The sequence below is a fragment of the Melopsittacus undulatus genome, chromosome 16, assembly GCF_012275295.1.
Source record: "Melopsittacus undulatus isolate bMelUnd1 chromosome 16, bMelUnd1.mat.Z, whole genome shotgun sequence".
In the NCBI taxonomy this organism is placed as follows: domain Eukaryota; kingdom Metazoa; phylum Chordata; class Aves; order Psittaciformes; family Psittaculidae; genus Melopsittacus; species Melopsittacus undulatus.
Window position 1 is genome coordinate 191,521 of NC_047542.1, and position 19,416 is coordinate 210,936.

At 44.2% G+C, this 19,416-nt stretch overlaps 1 protein-coding gene across 2 annotated transcripts in view; it reads left to right on the plus strand.

The window, feature by feature from the left end:
• The window catches only part of CEPT1 (choline/ethanolamine phosphotransferase 1), a 30,784-nt gene extending 12,085 nt beyond the window's left edge, over nt 1–18,699 (plus strand). For both annotated transcript variants that reach the window (XM_005140808.4, XM_034069853.1), the window contains exons 5-9: nt 9,941–10,025; nt 14,681–14,812; nt 15,617–15,775; nt 17,081–17,206; nt 17,889–18,699. In XM_005140808.4, coding sequence (XP_005140865.3) covers nt 9,941–10,025; nt 14,681–14,812; nt 15,617–15,775; nt 17,081–17,206; nt 17,889–18,005 — 619 coding nt within the window. In that variant the 3' untranslated portion in view covers nt 18,006–18,699. The remainder of the gene's footprint in view (nt 1–9,940; nt 10,026–14,680; nt 14,813–15,616; nt 15,776–17,080; nt 17,207–17,888) is intronic.
• Nucleotides 18,700–19,416: the final 717 nt, after the last annotated feature.

A 19,416-nucleotide genomic window follows, 5' to 3' on the forward strand; every position in this document is an offset into this window, starting at 1 on the left:
CTTTGCTATGTCTTGTTACACAGGACTGCTGCAGGGAATTCTGTACGTTGGGGAGGAGGAAGATGGTACATAAACACCCCCCTTAGTTTCACACAGTATTAAAGAGAAGCTGCATTGGATCAGCTCTATTGGTAGTGATTGACTCAGCTGACTCCACTGTAAGTGTCTGTTTCCTGTTGTTCTTGGTTCACTCTCAGGAAATCTCTCAACTGAGTTCAGTGCTTTCTGCTCCTCGTTCTGGATGAGGCAAGAGCCAACTGCAGCTGTCTCTGAGCTCCCAAATGTGAGGCACTGGTGGCCTCTGTCAAGTCTAATGGCTTGTTTAATCAAACAGAACCTTTTAAAGATTGCCTATGGAATATGCCCCATAAATTAGCACTGACAGGAGCATGTGCTGGATGTGGAACTAATCTGTTGGGTGATAACTGGCTCAGGACTCTCACCAGCTTGTCAAGGGGACCCAGCAGAGCAGACAGCATGCAAAGTAAGACTTGTCACTCCAGTATGACTGCCAGCATCTCAGTAGAGTTAAGCACATGCCGAGGTCAGTGGCCCTCTCTGAAACTTTCCTGAATAACAGTTAAAAAAATGAATCCATGTCTGAATTCCAGATAATCACTTGGAAAAAAGAGTAATACAGGAAAAAGAAGACTTTGTACTGTACCAAAGTTGAGTTTGTGTATAAGACTTTCTCTTCCTGCATTCCCCAGAATGATGATAATCAGGGGGCTGGAGCACCTTCTGTATGAAGATGGGCTGAGAACATTGGGGCTGTTCAGCTTGGAGACCTCAGAGCAGCTTCCATTGTCTGAAGGGGGCTATGATGATGCTGGAGAGGGGCTCTTCTTCAGGGACTGTAGTGATTGGGCAAGGGGTGATGGGTTCAAACTGGAACAGAGGAAGTTCAGGTTGGATATAAGGAAGAACCCCTGTGAGGGTGCTGAGGCACTGGCACAGGGTGCCCAGAGTAAATGCTTCATCCCTGACAGTGTTCAAGGCCATATTGGACACAGAGCCTTGGGTGACATGGCGTAGTGTGAGGTGTCCCTGCCCATGGCAGGGCTTTGGAATTGAATGATCTAAGGTCCTTTCCAACCCAAACCATTCTATGACTCTAAAATAGCAAATACTGCCATTCTAACTGCAGGCTGTATTACTTGCTGTGATGATTAAACTGGGAATGCTGTCAGACTGCAGTTCAGTGTTCCCTTATCAGGCATTGAGCTGCGCACCATCGCTGCACTTAAAGTTCAGCATAATCACACTAATAGAGCTTGCTGCTTTGATGTACCTTTTTAATCAGCTGGTGGGTTACTGGATGTCAGTCTGTGTGCTTCTGCACCAGCTTTGTATTATAAACACTGCAAGAAACAGCAGCGCTGTGATGGCTGAAATATTTGCATGAGATGGTCTGATACAGGTTGAATTTGGTCACACTTTAAAATGTTCTAGTTATGGTAAAATGCAGATATATAGCATTTTGTAAGGAGTATATAGAGCAATTGTGGGTCTGTTTGCTACAGCATGTTCTTTCATTCCTTTTTGTCAGGGGTGAGAAAGAAATCTATACAGAATGGAGTTCCATTACCCCTGAGAAAGGATCCAGAGCTCACTTGACTTCTTTCAGCATGATTTGCCAAGAAGCTGTGTGAGGACGGGGCTATAACCTCTTGCTTACCCTCAGAGGTGGCAAACTAAACTGAACTGCACTCTTCTGCTCTACAAAGCCCAATCAATAGCACATTGAGATAAAGAATTCACATATTCACTGTCATTTAGAGACAGGAGCAGGAGGAGGTAGGAGGGAGATGAGAGGTCCTGGATTGGGTCTGATCATGGGTTTTATTTGCTGTGACTCGGAGCAAGTGATTTCAGTTGGTTTCCTCGTGCATACTCTGATGTTGGTGCTTGCCCTCGTGTTGGAGCATTACTTAAACCTGTAAATTGCAGAAGCTCTAAATTGAATTTGAAATGTGTAAATGCTGTGTGGGTCACCATAGTTTGAATTCATTAATACCCTCAGTTTTTATGGTCAGTTCCCTTCCTCTGACATACCTATGAATGTATCTCACTGTTATTGGTCTGAATGGTTGCCTGGGGTTTGTTCTTTATGCCATGACTGCAGATCCATCCTAATGGCTCCACTTAACCCAAGTGCTCAGGAAACTGTTGTGTGAATTTTCTTTCCCTCACCCAGATTTGATGTTACGGAGTCAATGCTCTGTACAGTAGCAATCCAGCTTCTCACTGCAGCTGTGGGGCCCTGGGTCTGGAACTACACGGTAAAGCCAACGTTAATGCTCCCTGGCAAGCAATGGCATGGACTAAGCAGAGGCAGCACCTTTGTCATGCATGTAGGGGTTCGTGTAAAAAGCATCTTTCTAAGGGTATTTCACAAGTGCTTCAATACAAGGTGGGGAAAAATGTTTGCAAAGTGTGAATAAGCAGTAAAAATCTGATCTGAAAATGAAGCTTTTTGAATGTGTCAGGTTTTACTTGGAAACAAAAGCCAAAACCTGCCTGGAAAACAGCAAAACTTCCTTTAACCATTTCTATTTTGTCACAGTTTTAGCTTCACCTAACAGATAACCAGTTGGTTGGAACTGCATAAACCTTTCTGTTGCTGCTGTTTAAATGCCTTCCCACCAGAAAAAGAGTTGCTTGGTTAGTTCAGGGAACTCTAAACTGTGCAAGAGCTGAAAGTCACCAGTCACTGGTTAAAAATGCCTGTTCTGAGCTCTCCCACTTCATCCATGCAGTCACTTAACTGCACTCGTAGCTTCATTGTTAAGTCACTTAATTTCCTGGTTGTCTGTATTTTCAAAGTGCTTTTCCTTATGGCTGTGCTAAATACATCCTTCTCCACTCTGGTTTACTGCTCCTTGGAAAGGACTTTCTCTTCCTCATTTCAGCTGTTTTAATACAGTCTATATGGGTTGGGTCAGCCACGCTAAATAAAGTAGCATGACTAAAAGTTGGGTTCCTTGATATTTCTCATAGTTACTGGATTATTAGCCAAGAGTTTCCTTTGAGGTACTTGAGGATATAAGAGGAAGTTTTTGACAGCTGCCTTAGAAGGGCATCAGATTGTAAATAAAACTGAGATGATGGTTCTTTTTTGGTAGTTTCTTTACGTGCCCTCTGTTAAACTTGCAGGGATGCAGGTGGTGATGTTCTTCTGTTTCATATAATACTTCAGCAAAACCTCTGCTTTCATGAGGAGGGGGCTGGCCTCTGCTCCCAAGGAACAAGGGATGGGACAAAAGGAAACGGCCTCAAGCTGCACCAGGGCAGGTTTAGATGGAGCTGAGGAACAATTCCTGCCCCATAGGGTGCTCAGGCATTGGAACAGGCTGCCCAGGGCAGGGCTGCAGTCACTTTCCCTGTAAGTGCTCACACAGCGTGGAGATGAGGCCTCAGTGCCATGGGTTAGTGATAGCCTTTGCAGTGCTGGGAATGGTTGGACTGGATGAATTCAAAGGTCTTTTCCAACCTGGCTGATTGCATTCTGTGAGGCTGTTAAAAAGGATCCTTAACTACCAGCTCTGCTCTAGACCCAGCAATATCAGCCATCTACTGAATCACTCTGTGTGTGGTACCCATTGGCAGCCTCTGATGGTGTGAGCTAGGTCCTGGCAGATGTGCTCTGAAGGCAGGCAGAACTTCTAAATACTTTGTTGACAGTCTCTGAAAGGCTGGAGCTGTCGGTGTCAGGAAATGGTGATGGAGCACAGGGTGATGGGAAGGAAGGAAGAGCTTCATCAAGATTTTAGCTTGTTATGATAACGTGATGACTCTGCCCAAGAAGTCACCCGGGGGGGAAAAACATCCCTTAGTGCCAAAACACTGAGAGACTTCCAAAGTCTCACCCCTTGGAGCGATTATGATGTGAGGGAAACAACTCGAATTCTGTAATCAAAGTGAGTTGTTTAAAATGGGTGAGGACAAATTGCAGTGGAATGGAGGAGAAGGAGGAGTTTGGATTCTCTGCAGAGATGACCTAGAGGTTGTGGTGATGTCTTTAGACACCACCTTGTAGCCGAATGCCAAGTGTTCACTTGTGACAAGTCCCCTCGTGCACACTGATTTTACCCAGTTTTTGGGCATACTGAAGTACAGAATAGACTTAATCATCTTAAATTCTTGTAGTTTCAGATAGCTCCAGGCATCTTTAAGTCTTAGCTAATAAATGAGAATGCTACTGCTTTGAAGTCACTCGGAGCACACAAAGCATCGTGCTTGTTTCATGCAGTTTGAGCCCAGGTGGTAGTTTGATGTCAGCATTGCAGTCTCTGAGCTGAGTAAGCCACAGGATATGAATATTCATGCTGTTTTTCATCTGATAGCGTGACCCAGGTTTGTAATGAGAAGGTATAATGATATAGCCCCCTCTTGAAAACACTACACGAGCAAACAAAAGAGCTTCAAATCCTGCGCTGCAGTTACACCTTGTGCTGGGCAGTTTGGCTTTTTAGTCATCAAGCAGGGGGAAAAACGTTCTTAAATTGTGATTGAAGTTTGCTTATGCCTTTAGCCTATGCAGGAACCATTTCAAAGAACCTGAAAATACAGTTATGGGAATCAAGTTAAGACAGGTTTACTCTAGAATTCCACACCCATTTCAAGTTAAAGAGCTTCAGCCCTGCCTCCCTGCTGCTGCCGATCTGCAGTGTCACCCTTTAGTACTTGTGCTGCTGGAATGTGACTTGTGTTCTGCCTCCCATTTTGGTGTTCTTTCAGGGACCAGAATTAAGCAGTTTCAATGGAGCTGAGCACAACCATATGGAGAAATTGCAAATAAAAGCATTTATGATTGAATCTGGAGAGCACTCAGGCTTCTCTGAGAAAGAAAGAAGTTCCTGGTAATCTGTTACATCAGAAAACTACAGTTGTCTGAGAACCAGCAAGTGATCGGTGTTCAAGCTTGTTGTGACAAGGAAGGGTAGGTTCAGAGAGCAAAATGTGTGCTCTATGTGCAGTAAAACCCACAGCAGCCTTGCTGCAAGAGGAGGATGTCTCCTGGACCTCTGGAGCCATTCTGCTCTCTGGTGAGCTCAGGCAGACAGGCAGCAAGGGATGAAATGTGGATTTTAAAGCTCCCAATTTTTATGCTTCCCTGATTTTATCCGAATTAAACCACTTGGAGAGTCTTGTTTACACCCTCAGTTCCCAAAGGCAGCTGGCACAATGTCACCATTGCTCGCCCTCGTCCCTGCTTTGCTGTCTTCAGCTCTGCAGAGCTGCTGCTTGTTATTTCTTCCTAACATCAGTTTGCTGCAGAATCAGTGCTTTTCAGGGTCATTTTCAGTGTTTCTCCCAGCCTTGCCATCGGATGTTCTGTCTTGACACTCTTAGTTTGCTAAAACATTGAGTCTGGCTTCTTTGTGCTTTGTCTTCAGTGTCTGAGCTTTGTTCTTCAGTTCCTTGCCTGGATGTTCCTGGTGACCTTAGGGTCTTCTGTTTATTTTCCAGCAGATGAAAACCTCCCTGGTTTATTTGATCTTTGGAACTAGACTGCTTTGTGTCTGAAGAGCTGGTACAATAACATCATGTCCATCTATTGCAGTGTGGGCATGTCTCAGGGGAAGCGGCTTCTTTCACTGTGTTTGTTTCATAGGTGGTAGGGATCTGCTGCATATCCTGCGCTGTGTTGCTGCATCAGCCGAGCAGCAGAAACTGGGCAATGCTGATGTGACTCAATTCGTCAGGAAACGTCAGGCAGAAAACTGTCAGGTTGGGGAAGTGTGGCTCAAGTGATGGCTGAAAATATCCCTTTAAGAACCCACCCCCCCTTACTGGAGCTGCAGAATTCACACTGCTGGCTCTTTGCATCCCTTTGCTCTTAGGATATCCACTGTGGTGTTTATATAAGTAAAGAAACACAAACACCAATAGAATCAGACTTTGATCAGGCTGATCCCTTCTTGCTCTGACATGGGTTTGCTTTCCTACAGGTCTGCTTATGGTACCAGGCTACTGGTGGTGTACAGCTGTTGTAAAAGAGGAGGTCTGCAGCGTCAAAGGCCTTTCCCCAGTTTGGGTTTCCCAGTGCTGTGGGGTTTTCTCCACATGGTTTCTGTCTTTTGCATTGAAGCTGAAAGATGTTCCTTCTCCTGATTGGTAAATCGTCTGTCATCCTCATTGTAGAAAGAGGCATTCCAGTGTGCAACGAAGCTTGATGTGGAAAAGCCCGTAGTGCTATTTATGTATTATTTAAGCAGGAATGTTATCACCCTGCATTGCAAATAGCTTTCCTAGCCACTGGAGCAAGCTATATATATATTACTCCTCAAAAGGTCAGCATAGGGAGTACAGAAAGGCTTCAGTCAAGGCTTCTATATCCAAACTGAGCTAAGCCACTTTCTCTGTAGCCTTGCTTTTGTCTTTAATTTTCTGAGGCACCTTCCCAGTGCTACTGGAGTTTAAAAGCAATACAGTGACTGAGGTGATTTATGGATCTTTTTACTACCAGAACATTTTACCTTGAAGCAATTATAGCTACAGGTTAATCATTAAAAGAGTAGCAAGGAATGTTCTCTAAACTGCAGGACATGTTGACACTTTCCAGGCAGTGCCCTTCATTGCTTCTGCTTTGTTGCCAAAACCACTGTTGCTTTGTTTCCTAATTGCCTTCTTTCACTTATATTACCATATTACAGTGTGAGGGCTGTTTAGGACTTTGAAGGCTGGTAGCAGTCTGCCTGTGTCGCATTCAGAAGCCTTAACTCGTTCCCATGTAGTCCTTCTCTTTCTCCCTGTCTGGGCGCTCTGTACTTGCACAGTCACTTTGACTCAGCACAGCTTTGTTCAGACCTTCCATTGCCCTCACCTTTGGGCTTGCGTCATTCCTGAGCCCACACAAAAAGGAGAAGGAAAGGTGATATGCCAGAAACTGGGACAGGAACCTTCCTCTTTCTTCTTTATTTGGCTGGGTCAGTCTAGCTAAGGCAGTATCCAGCTGATGGCATGGGCTTGTGGTGCTGGCATGAGGAGAAGTGGGACTAAGCAGGCATTTTTGGGGGAGAAGGTGGTGACTTCTCCAGTGGTGACGATTGCTCCTTTTAGCAGCAGCATGGATTTGGTCCAGTTTATGCTGTAGCTGCTCAGTTATTTTAAGCTCTACTTAAACAAATAGAGGAACAGCATGCCTTTTCTCCCTTTCACCCAACTTCTGTTTCCAAATGTTGTTCCCTTTTGTGGTCTCTTTTGAAAAGCTGCGTTTTGGCTTTCCTAGATTCTTAGATTTCAAAGTAGTGGCTGCTTGACTTCTGCAAAGAACCTTCACTGGGTAATTCCAGCATCAGGCATGAGCTCTACTGGAGTCGAGCACATCTTTTGAAGTCGTCTAGCGGTGGTTTTAATGAGTATAGGATGTTCCCAGCCCTTTTTCATCCTTGCTTTTAAGATCATATGCTTTATTTAGCTGATAGTTTAGGTGTTAGTTTCTCTTCAGTTGATTTTGCTTTTGTCTCCTGTCTCAAGGAGCCCTTTGGTGTTGAATCTTCCTTTATGTAGAATTGAAGTTAAGCCTCATTATAGGAATCTCATGTTGCAGAACAAATATAAGTCAGGGAGGAGTTTTTTAACCAAACACTTTCACTTCATTGCTGAACCCTTCCCAGCTGCCTGATGGCATTTTATTGGTGCTGGGAGGATGGAGCTGTGGGCAGTGGAGCAAAGGTGGTACCACGGCTGTGTAAAGAAGCTAATGCTCTCCTCCTAACCTGAATCCAGGCACTGCTTCCATGCATTTTCTTGGGCTCTGTTTGGTGTAAGAACAGAACACCTTGTCTTCCATTATCTGAAAGGGTTTTTTGCAGTAGAGGACTTTATTTTGCTTTAAGATTACTGCTGCCAAAAGAAACCTGTTTTACTGTCCAAGGACAGCTATAAATGAGTTCCCCCTGTTAGCTATTAGTCACTCTTTCTGTGAACTTTCTTAGTTGTTTTATATTCTTTTAGGTCATTGACAGAAGCAGTGGAACTGGCTAAAACACGTTCCTCTTTAGCCTGTGTGGGTTCATGGAGCTGCTTCAGCCCTTCCTTGCTTGGACACACTGAAAACACACTTCCATGTGGACTCCAAAAGAGGGTCTGTGTGCGTCTCTCCTTGCATGGCTGAGCAGTTTTACTTTGCCTTTCAAGGTGGCTCAATGGCTTCATTTGTTTGGAGGAGGATTGAAGAGATGAGGTTTTCATCTTTGTGGCAGTAAATTTTGTCCCTCCGATTGCCACAAGGTTCTCATTGAAAGCTCAGAATAGAGGAAGACCCTCAAGGTTTTCCTATGCATCTCGTATCTTGAGGTTTGGTGTAGTGGAAAGGAAAGATACCTAAAGGAACTTGTCTTACTGGAATCTTCTCTAGATCTCCTCTGACAACTCTGGCTAAACATTCCTGTTACATGTTAAGAGTCTGGGTTGCTGCTCTCCTACCTTCTTTGTCCCTTATTCTCCCCTTTGTTGCTTCACTGCTTATATACTTCACAAGGGAGGGAGCAGTGGTAGATCACAGTGATGATACTCAGGCTTGGCTGCCCCATCTCCAGTTTGCCTGCTGTCAGCAATGCCACCATGTGCAGAGCTGCTTTTTGTTTCATAGATGCATATCCTGCTCCTGGGGAGCTGTTCAGGAAGTCTCTTGGCTGGTGGAAAGGTGAAGCTGCCCAGTGGAGGTGGGTGCTGGGTGTTCCCAACCTCCTGAAAGCACCAGCCAATGTTTAGAGCATCCATAGCAAGATAACAGGTTGCAATGAACACCACATGCTGTTGTCCTTCTGCTCTCCTATGCTCTGGGGCATGTTCTACATGGGAATTAGCTGCAGCCTCATCATTATCCCTTGTGCTTATTGATCTGCTGCTGAAACATGATTATAGTTTGGCCAGAATGAGATTCCCTCATGAGAGGATCCACTGCAAACCTGGAGCAAGGGCTGGAGAGAGAATTTGAGGTAGCACATTGATCTGATCTTAAACTTAATTATATGGCCTTGTAGCTCATATAAGGCAAACAAAACCCAATGCTGGACTATTACTCCCTAATGCCTGTGCAGTGGATAATATGAGCAGTGGTTTTGTGTGAGTAAAGTGTGTATTTGCAAGATGCTGTAGAGCTGTATCACTAGAGATGGGGAATAGGCTATAAGTATTTCAAACTGATTGAAGGATTAATTTTGACCCAGTACTCTGGTATGGAATAGTATTCTATAGCCTCATATATAACATCAGCAAGTGCATCCTTTCTGCTTCACTTCTGGTTTTCTTTACTTCTATCCGTGGGTTGGATTTTAGCTGCTTTTTCCTCTTGCTGGCTCCAAGTCTTTTACATGCCCTTCCAAACAAAGTTTCTTTCCTTCTTGCTCTTCTACAAACCACACTGGCTGTGCCAGCACCAGAGCTGGTTTCTTTCCTTGCTGCATGCTGGAGACTGAACTGTGTCATCTTTAGCAGCGCAGCTCAATGTACCTTTTGTATTTGCATCAACTCTTTGGGGATTTGTGCTTTTTTGTAAGATTTGATGCTATTCAGAGGGAATATTTATATTAAAAAGTAGGGAAAGGGCTATAATAAGGGTTAAAAATCTCTCTCTTGAGTTTTAGCACCTGAAATAAGTTCTCTTTTTTCGGTGGGTAAGGTTAAAACCGAGTATTGATTTCTGCTCCCAGCAGTGGTCACTTCTAAGTTCCAATTACTCCTTTGGGCAAAATGGGGTTTTTATTGCACTGTGAAATCAAACAAACAAATGTGGCTCTTGAGTGGAGCAATAAAACTGGAACGGAATTTTACATTTGAAAGTATCTCTAAATGTTGTCTCTTGATTTCCTCCTCACTTTGGAGGGTTTCTACCATGCATGACAGAGCAGAGCTGCTGAGCTTGCAAATAACTGCCTTGAAATGGCTTTGAATAATTTTGCCTTTTTTTTGGCTTTTTCTACCTAATCAGAATTGATGTGACTGAAGTACAAATCTTCATAATAATCATGCATTTGCTGGCAGTGATTGGAGGACCACCTTTTTGGCAATCTCTGGTAATTTTGTTCATGTTCTTGTTTTATCCTCTTGAATAATCTCTTAAGCATCTGGAAGAGCTGCCTGCATGTAGCTGAAGGTGTGAGGGGACCACGGCAATGTACATCCTTGAGTACAGGTCACACAGCAAGAACTGCATTCTGGTTTTACCAGAGTTATTAAACCAAGTTATTATTCTGTAGCTTGTGTTTGCAGATGGAAAACTCTCAGATGTTGCACAAACTTCAATGTACCTTCAGTGATATCCCATTTCCCTTGACAGAGCTGGCCAGAACTGGAGTGAATATCAAAGTACTAGTATGCAGGAAGAGCACTAAATTGGATTGAGGCTATGGGGAAAGCTTTTGGAGAGCAGCTGGTAACCATCAATAGAGAATTTGGCTTGATTGTGGCTGATAACTTGTATCTGTATGGAGAAGAAAAGATGGCGCTGGCACAGGGTGCCCAGAGAAGCTGTGGCTGCCCCATCCCTGGCAGTGCTCAAGGCCAGGTTGGACACAGGGGCTTGGAGCAGCTGCTCCAGTGGAAGGGGTCCCTGCCTGTGGCAGGGGTTGGAGCTGGTTTAGCTCCAAAGTCCCTTCCAACCCACTCCGTCACTCCAGTTAAATAAGCTCATCCTGGGCTGGCTGCATATAGATCCTGTAGGTGTTATATAGGCTCACCAGCCCAGGTCAGGAGGCAGCGTATGGGCTGTCTAAATTGCCTTTGCATTACAGAAGCCACATTGGGCTATCAAAATTGGCCAGAGAAAAATATATGCATACAGAAATAGGAACAAAAATGCTAATTCTGGAAGTAACACCTAAAGCACTGATTTCCTGGAAGGTTTTTCTTCCTCTGCACTGATCTTTTTGTGTGCTTGAAACATCATTAAGGTGGAGAAAGCAATCTTGATTTGCACTAAAGCCAAGAGATGGTCCAAAATTACTGAAATGTGTCACCCCAAATGGGTGAATTTCTAATCTGCTTCATATAACCGGAGAAATGAACTCTCTAACACTGGGAATATCTGGGAAAAGGAGCTAACTTTGGCTATCCTGATTTTGCTACGTGTGCTTCAGGCTTAAAAAATACACCCCCCTCAATTAATTGTGTGAACTGCAGAGTAAATACCATCTGAAGAGAATGAGGATAGAACTAAGGCTAAGCTCTATAATAAATGAGGCTACAAATCAGTTTAGCAGTGCCAAATGTGTCTTATTCTGCATGACAAATAGGGATTTCCCAATCCATGTGCTCAGTTTCCTTTTTCCCTTTTGAATAAAAGAGGGAGTGGGGGGGAAATGGTGCCACAGCAACCTCTGGCATAATTCAGTGCAAGATGGTGTTGATGTGAGCTTAGAAATTGTTCCTTGTGGTATCTAACAACCTAAGTCACCCCTTGAAATAGCCAGTTGCACAACCCTTTTCAGCAAGATCTTGTCATCTAGCTCTGGGTTGTGGCAGCATTTGGCTGTCAGCTCCCTAAAGATTAAACTGGTCTGAAGTTCTGTTGGTTCATGGAGGTATTGCCCATAATTGGATATTTTCCTTTGTCATTCCACGGGGCAGATTTTGTGTTTATTGAGAGAGAAATGTTATTTACTACTTGCAGAGCAAAATGCATCCCCCAACCCCTCCTCAATCCTTTCATATTTGATGTAATAGCAAATTGATGGTTTGATACTTTTGATCTGGTTCTATGGGGGGGGGGAATAATGGGATAAGATGTGGTTGGCTACTCAAACATTCCACTTTCCTATGCTAACAGGTGAAAAGCAAAACAACCTAAACGGGCTGCAAACTGTGTTTTGTCAGTTGCTTTCATCAGCTTTCCTTTTCCCTATGACCTGGTGTGTATCTGTTCTGGCTTCCTGCTTCTTGCCAGTGTAGAGTCTCTTTAAAGGGTGTTTAAATGCAGTCTGCACACCCCTGGAGCTGGGTGATGTCTCTGGATGGTGAGTATGGCTGCAGCTGCGATCCTCAATTGGAAACTGAGTAAAGTGAGCAAGTGTAGGTGCAGCTTGTCTGATGCATTGATTACACAGAGGGGTTTTTCTGTTTGAAGTGAGAAAAATGCTGCAATCACTCAAGCTTATTCCAGACCAGCAGCTTTAAAAGCATAAACACTTCATGAATATTAAGTGAGCTTGGGTTTGGCCCTGGTTTTGCTGTTCCTCTTGCAGATGAGACTGAAGCATGCATATGTACAGCTCCAAACTGCAGCTGAGAGCAGCCTTGTCAGAAGGACCCCCAGAACATTCCATCTGCTTGTGGTGTTCAGGACCCTGAGCAGGCCAAGAGGAGTTCCTGGAGGGAGGAGTCTGCTGTGTCTCCTTATGGATGTGAAGTCTCTTACATGCTTTTGACTGCTGCTTTCATGAGCACTTCACTGTGCTCTTTTCCTCACTGTTTCCTGATGATATGTATTTTCCTCGGTACCATTTTGTGCTGCACAAAACGGATGGCATCTGGTCTGGAGGCCTGGCATGAGTTTCCTGGTGAATGATTCCAGACTTGCTTTAATCCAGGCTCTGGCAAGTTCTTGTTAGTCCATTCTTTGCCTGCTGCCACTTGCTTTTATTAACATGCATGCCTTGTTCCCAGACAGAATTTGGGATGCTCCCTTTACCAGGCTGTACCTGTGGTCAGAAGCTTTCTGTGCAGTGTGCCTTTTCCCTTGTAATCAACTTCAAAGGCTTTAACAGGGTGCATCATCTGCCTGCTGAAGGCTTGGCTTGTGATACTCTTCTGCATTACTGACGTGGCCTTGTGAAGTTCTCCAGGCATCTGTCTGCTGGTGGAACCCCTGCAGTCACCAGGAAGGGTGGAATAATTGTATGGACTGTAATGACATATGGAATACCAGACAAGGAGGTCTTGTGGTTTGCCTTGCAGTGTCCCCTTAAGTCAGGGGCTGCAGTGCTGTTTTGTAGGTGGATTTCCCTCACTCTGTCTACTCAGATTATGCTTATTTTTCTCTCCATGATACATTCCTGCCTTTACTGCTTCCAACTTTTGGCCTTGCTGCTTCCATCTTGTATACAGAGCAATTTAGCAGATGCTGGACTTGTTAATGCTTCCTTTTCACTTTCCTCTGCCCATTTCTGTATGGAACTTTGTTTCCCATTATTTCTGCTGGATAAGCGCAGTCTAAACCCCATCACTGGTGGAGCTCTCAGTAGGAACAAAAAGGGGAGAGTGTTAATAAACCATAAATTAGAAGAGTGTTGGTCACATCCAGGTTGGGATTTGCTGGTGATTCTGCCTTTCTGAGCATCATTCTCAGGTGTGTTAGTAGTAGTTGGGAGTTCACAGGGTGCTTTTCCCAGCAAACTCCCCTTTGTCTTTGGGAAATGCCAAGCTTAATGTCTTCTGACTCCTCTCTGAAGCTTGACATTGTGGTGTTCTTCCTGTAGAAGAGCAAAATCACCCCTTTCTTTAAGGAAATGCCCAAGCACTGTTTGTGAAGCAGAGGGCAGCACAGGTACCTTCCTTTGTAAAACTGAGAGACCTTTACAAGGCACAGTGAATGATTGCCCTCTGTGGCAGTGTGGCCTCCTGTTCATTTGTCATTATTCTTCCTTTACTATCTTTCAGAAGAGGTTTTCTGATATAACAGTGCAGCCTGAGCAAGGGGAAACACGTCCAAGTGTCCCAAAACTGCCAGGCAGAAGCCTGCAAGGGCAGTGATTCGGGGAGGTGGTCTGTAGGCTGCCTAAGAGCAAGGTTAAAGCTGGCCCTCTTTGTGCCCTGAAAAGACAGGTTATTATTGAATGCAATAAAGAACTTGTGATCTTTACCTGCCAAAAGCTACACTGAGAGTGTATTTGAAGAGAAATAGCAACAACTTGACCTCACTTGGGCTCCTGTATGTAGTTGCTCCCCTTGCTGTTGGGGAGCAAAATGTGTTTCTTCAGTTTGAGTTGCTGAACTCCAGTTCCTGAATTGAGTGCCCATGGACCTTTAGTAGTTGTATAGAGTTGGGAAGGTTTGGGTTGTTCTCTCTAAACACTTGCTTCCATAACATATTTCCTGTGGTTTACTTTGAACTCTTCCTTCTTCACTTGTAGCTTCTCCTCTTCTTCAAACACTGCTGTTAAGTAATGGAGAGAACTCCTGCCTGTGTTCATTTTCCAGGTCTCTAGCAACCTCATTGCCTGCTCCCCTGGCTTCCTGACTGAGATAACTTGTCTGATGTCTGTTTGCTTCCCTTGTCTTGCCTGCAAGATAGGATCCAGTTTAAGGGACTTTGTTTCATCACCTCCAATAGCTCTTGCTTTGTTCAGTTTGCTCTCGGGCTGCAGCTGTGAGCTGTACAACCAGCTTCAGGAAACACGATTGCTGTATTTCTCCTCCATGTGCTGGCTGGGTGATTGAGCTAGCCAGTTTTTGTTGTCTGTCCCCTTCCCTGCTTTTGATGGCTCTTTTCAGGTAACTGAAGATAAGTCTGGCTTTATGGAATAAGTCTGGCTTTATGGAAAGCTTGATGGAAGGATTATTAGGGAAAAAAAACCACGTATTTCTGTCCCTTCTAGAAATTTAAATCTCTGCATAGCAGAGAAAGAAAAGCAAACTTGGTGTTGGAAAGTGGAGTGTTTGAGTGCCCCCGAAGCATTAATCCCAGTTTGGCTTCCTTGTGTGTATCCTAACTTCTTGTCTCTCTTCCATTAAGATTCCAATACTGAATATCCAGATGAAAATATTCCCAGCTCTCTGTACTGTGGCAGGAACCATATTCTCCTGTACAAACTACTTTGGTGTGATCTTCACAGGTGGAGTTGGCAAAAACGGATCCACTATAGCAGTAAGTACTTTGTCCTGCCTTAGTTACTCTGCAGCACACTGAGGCTCTTCAGCCATGCTGTGCGTTGTTATTTGACATAATACCTCCTACATATGAAATGTTTTACTTTCATTTCCTTGCTTGGCTTCGGAAAAACAAGTTAATATTGTCTGTGTAAGAATAGTAGCTTTAGGAGTCAAGAGTTTTAACATTTTGGAGTATTTAAAAGTGCTCATGGTACTTTGATATTTGCTTTTGAATGGATCACATGAAACAGGTTGTCTAAATACACTTCCCCCCAAATCATTCATAGAAAAATCTGGTGTGAAAATGCATTCAGAAGGAAATTTAAGAGGATTGGTTGTAGTTTTGTGCCTTTGAAAAGATCTGCAGTAGTCATACTGCCAGTGAAGGGGTGCAGGTGGAGGCATCTGCACAAGCACCTCCTTCTGTTTGTGAAGGTGCTGCTTGATCCTGGAGCCCTGGGAGTTTTCCCAAAGGCAGTTCTCTACCAGCCTAATAATTATTTGCCACCAAACAGGCTGGTTTAGTGCTTTGTGGCTGGCACAGACAAAGCTGCACAAGTTTGCTCTCCTGCCCTTGCTAACAGTGTTAGCCAGGGCTGATGTGACGTGTCAGAACCACGTTCTCAGCTGACACTCGCTTGAGTTTCATCACCCTTTGTTCCTGTTAGTGCTCAAAAAGACGTGTCTTTAATGTGATTTTAATCAGACCCCACCCCGTTGCTCACCATGTGTTTGGCTCGGAGGTTTCTCTGCAACATGTACATTTTATTAACCTAATGCTTTTAATCCCTCTCTCTAGGGAACGAGTGTCCTTTCCCCTTTTCTTCACATTGGGTCAGTGATTGCGTTAGCTGCTATGATCTACAAGAAATCTGCAGTGCAGCTCTTCGAAAGGCATCCTTGCTTGTATATACTCACTTTTGGTTTTGTATCTGCTAAGATAACAAACAAGCTAGTGGTAAGTGCACCAGAACCCTTGAGTTTCTTGTTTGCAGTAAAACCTTTTGTGGAGTTGAAAGTTCTCTGGTTATCCCAGTGAGAACTGCCTTCTGTTTGTGTACCGAAGCAGATACTCATGCTTTACTTAGTTTTAGTAGCTTCGAGGTGCAGCAGAGCCTTTCTTCTGTTTGAAAGGGCAGTGGTAAACCTCAAGCTAATGCTATGGCTACATCAGTGCAGCACAGCTTACAGTTGCCTGTGTTCTGTTTCTTCCCCTTTCCCTGCTGTATATTCACCCTTTTGCAGTGTATTTGCATACATGTATGATGAGCTGGCTGGAACTGAAACCCCCCTTGGATGCACGTGCAGAGGGGAGGAACGTTTAGGGGGGGAGACAAGGTGACAGAGCTGCTGAGGTTTGGAGCAGTTGCTCAGGGTTTAACTTGGAGAGAAATAGTGGCTAAAATTAACAACAGGTTTGTACCAAGGGGCAGATGAATGAGAGGAGCCCCTGTTGAACAGAATGAATGAGGGATTAAACAACTGCTGCCCCACAGACTGAACCTGCATCCTGGTTCTGCAGGCCTGTGTTGCCTTGCCACATGCACTGGATCAGTGTTGGATGTAACTCATCATGGAAGAAAGTTAATTTCTTACCAAGATCCGTTTGTCACATCAACTGTTGGGCTGGTACAAGTGAGGATGTGGTGTAGCACGTCTGCTGCGCATGTGGGGGAGTGTGGGAAGGCCACACCAGAGAGGTGGTGCTCCTTATGGGATGGGAACAGATAGCAGGAGGGAGAGGAACACCAAGCATCTGAGTTTTGAAGATCCAGCAGCAGGTTTTGTTTCCAGGCTCAGCTGAACCTTAAAACTTCCCAGTCTACTCCCATTTCACTGCTTTGTTTCTGGCAGGAGGAAGAGTTTATGGGCTGGAAAATATTTTAGGTTGTTTCCTGTAGCTACATTCTTTGTTCTGAGAAGATGCTTCTCTGCAGGCCTTCCCATACAGCTGTAGACTTTCATGGCTAAAACAGTATTGCTGCCACTACTGAAATACTTGATATGCCCCATCCCTGGCAATGTTCAAGGTTAGGTTGGATGGGGCTTGGAGCAAGCTGCTCTCATGGAAGGTGTCCCAGTGACAGAGGGTTAGAACTGGATGAGCTTTAAGGTCCCTTCCAACCCAAACCATTCTATGACTGTATGTCTTCTGGTAAGGTGGCTTGAACTTTGGGCTTTTTTGGCTTTGTGTAGTCTGAAGTCATTCTACCTTATCTGATGTATATTTATTTCTTACACTTCCTTTTTCTGTTTAATGTAGGTTGCCCACATGACCAAAAGTGAGATGCACCTCTACGACACAGCATTCATAGGCCCAGCGCTGCTGTTTCTGGACCAGTATTTTAACAGCTTTATTGATGAGTACATTGTACTCTGGGTTGCTCTGGTGAGTACAGGATTGTCAGCAGTCACCACAAGCCCTGTTTGCACTGCTTGAGTCTGCCTGACCCTAGAGGGTGATGGAAACCTACTTTACTGGTTCATTTTAAATAGACTTGATGCTAAGAAGTAAACGTGCTTGGTTTGGTGTATAATTCAAACAGTTTATAGCAATGTAGCAAATACTCCAGCTTTGACTAGGATATTTTGAGAATTTGTGTTTGTGTCTGGTTAGCAAGGGAATTTATTATGTGCAGGGAGTGTAGCTTTGTGCCTTCAGCTCTTGGAGGCATGTCCATCTGTCATTACTAACAACCCCTTAGATAAAAATACCTGAAGTTAAGCTCCTGTGTGCTTAGCAAGCACTCAAGTGTTATCTACCAAAAGGCAGTGCTAACCTTTTAATAAAACGGCTATTTTCAGTATGGTTATCCCCATTCAGAGCTAATGGGGCACTTCACAGTATCTGTATAGCCACTATAACTGTTTTCCCCTCTCTGACTCCAGAATTAAGTCTGTGTTCTTACAAAGCTGGAAGCAAGCCCAGCATGCCTGGAAACTCTTTTCTTCCCGAGTGATTACTGCTATAGAGTTGGAGATTCACTTTGTGAAAAGGAGACTCCAGTGCTTTTATTCTGCAGGTGCTCTGAAAACACAGACTTCAATGTGTCATTCTTTTCCCTTGGCAGATCTTTTCTCTCTTTGATTTGCTCCGATACTGTGTCAGTGTGTGCAATCAGATTGCTGCCCATCTGCACATCCACGTGTTCCGAATCAAGTCCTCCACACATTCTAACCACCATTAGGAAACCGGGAGTCACCAGAAGGCGAACTAAAAAAAAGAGTTGGTTTTCTACATGAAAGGATGTGACGATTCATAGGAGACTAAGGCAAAAAGCAGATAAGAACAAAGTCATTTATAATAATCAGTGTTGTATAACTTCTATTCTTTGTTATCAGTAACACTCCTTAACTAGTCTCCTGCCTGAGAGAGTGAATTCCAAGTACACCCTAGTCAACTCTACATGTAGTCAACTCTTGGTTCAAAGCCCAGGGAAGCATGCAGGGAGTGATGCTCTGTCTTTGTAATTACCTTGATTACAAACTAATCTATCTATGGTGAATGGATCCCCAACAACTGACGTTTCTAATGTAGTAGAATTACAGCTGCAATACGACTTGCTTTTAATTTTAATATTTCATCATCTCTTAGTGAAATACTTGTTTAGTGTCCACTTGAAATTTATTTACTAAAGACCTGAGCTGGTAAAACCAGAGATATCTCACTACTTGTGCAGCTGAAGCAGCTCTCAGGGCTTGAGTCCAGACTGAGGTGGTTCCTTTGCTTGTGCGTTGCTGGTAAAGCCAGAGGACGCCGTGTTGAACAGGGTTCTGCAAGTCAAGGGATGAGGAGTGCAAAATAGTGTGGTATCTTTGTCAATTTTATTTTTTTAAATAAACAGTATCTAAAAAGCCCAATTCCTGCTCAGTTTTCTTCAGTGGAAAGACTCAAATTTTACGGTTTACTTTTTTTATGTATGGAACTTCAGCAAAATTTCCTTTCTGCTCTTAATAAATAAGAATTCTGAGAGCAAGAGTTGTCTTCACATGTGTGTGTTGCTCTGTCTCACTTGGAGTGATGAAGTACAACCCAGCCTGTTACTTAGCCACTTTCTAATGCTTTGAGGTGTCTAGTGTTGTCATTCCAGGATCTCCAAGAGCTTTCTCTGCTATGTAGTGCAGTAAGTTTGGGGTGGGCTTTCTTGCAGCTCTTTTACTACCATTTTAAGGGGGGTGAACTGAGCTAAGCAACTGATCCCCACGGTGGTGGGGCTGTTCCAGTGCTTGCCATGTGTGGTTATGTGCCATGTGGGTTTGCCTGGCCCTGGCAGTGTTCAAGGCCAGGTTGGATGGGGCTTGGAGCAACCTGCTCTAGTGGAAGGTGTTCTTGCCCATGGCAGGGGGTTGGAAGAGGATGAGTTTTAAGGTCCCTTCCAGTTCAATCCATACAGTAATTCTATGAACTGCATCAGGGGTGCTAACTTAGATTTAATGGAGAGTTTAACTGCACAGTAGTGAAGTGCTGCAGTATGTGCCACAGGCCCTGGCACTGCAGGAAGCTTCAGCCCCTGAAGAGAGTGCCTAGGCTCACTGTACAGGACAAAGGGAATGTCTCCAGAGCAGGATCTGCCATGGCTGTTTTGGGTGGGGAATGCT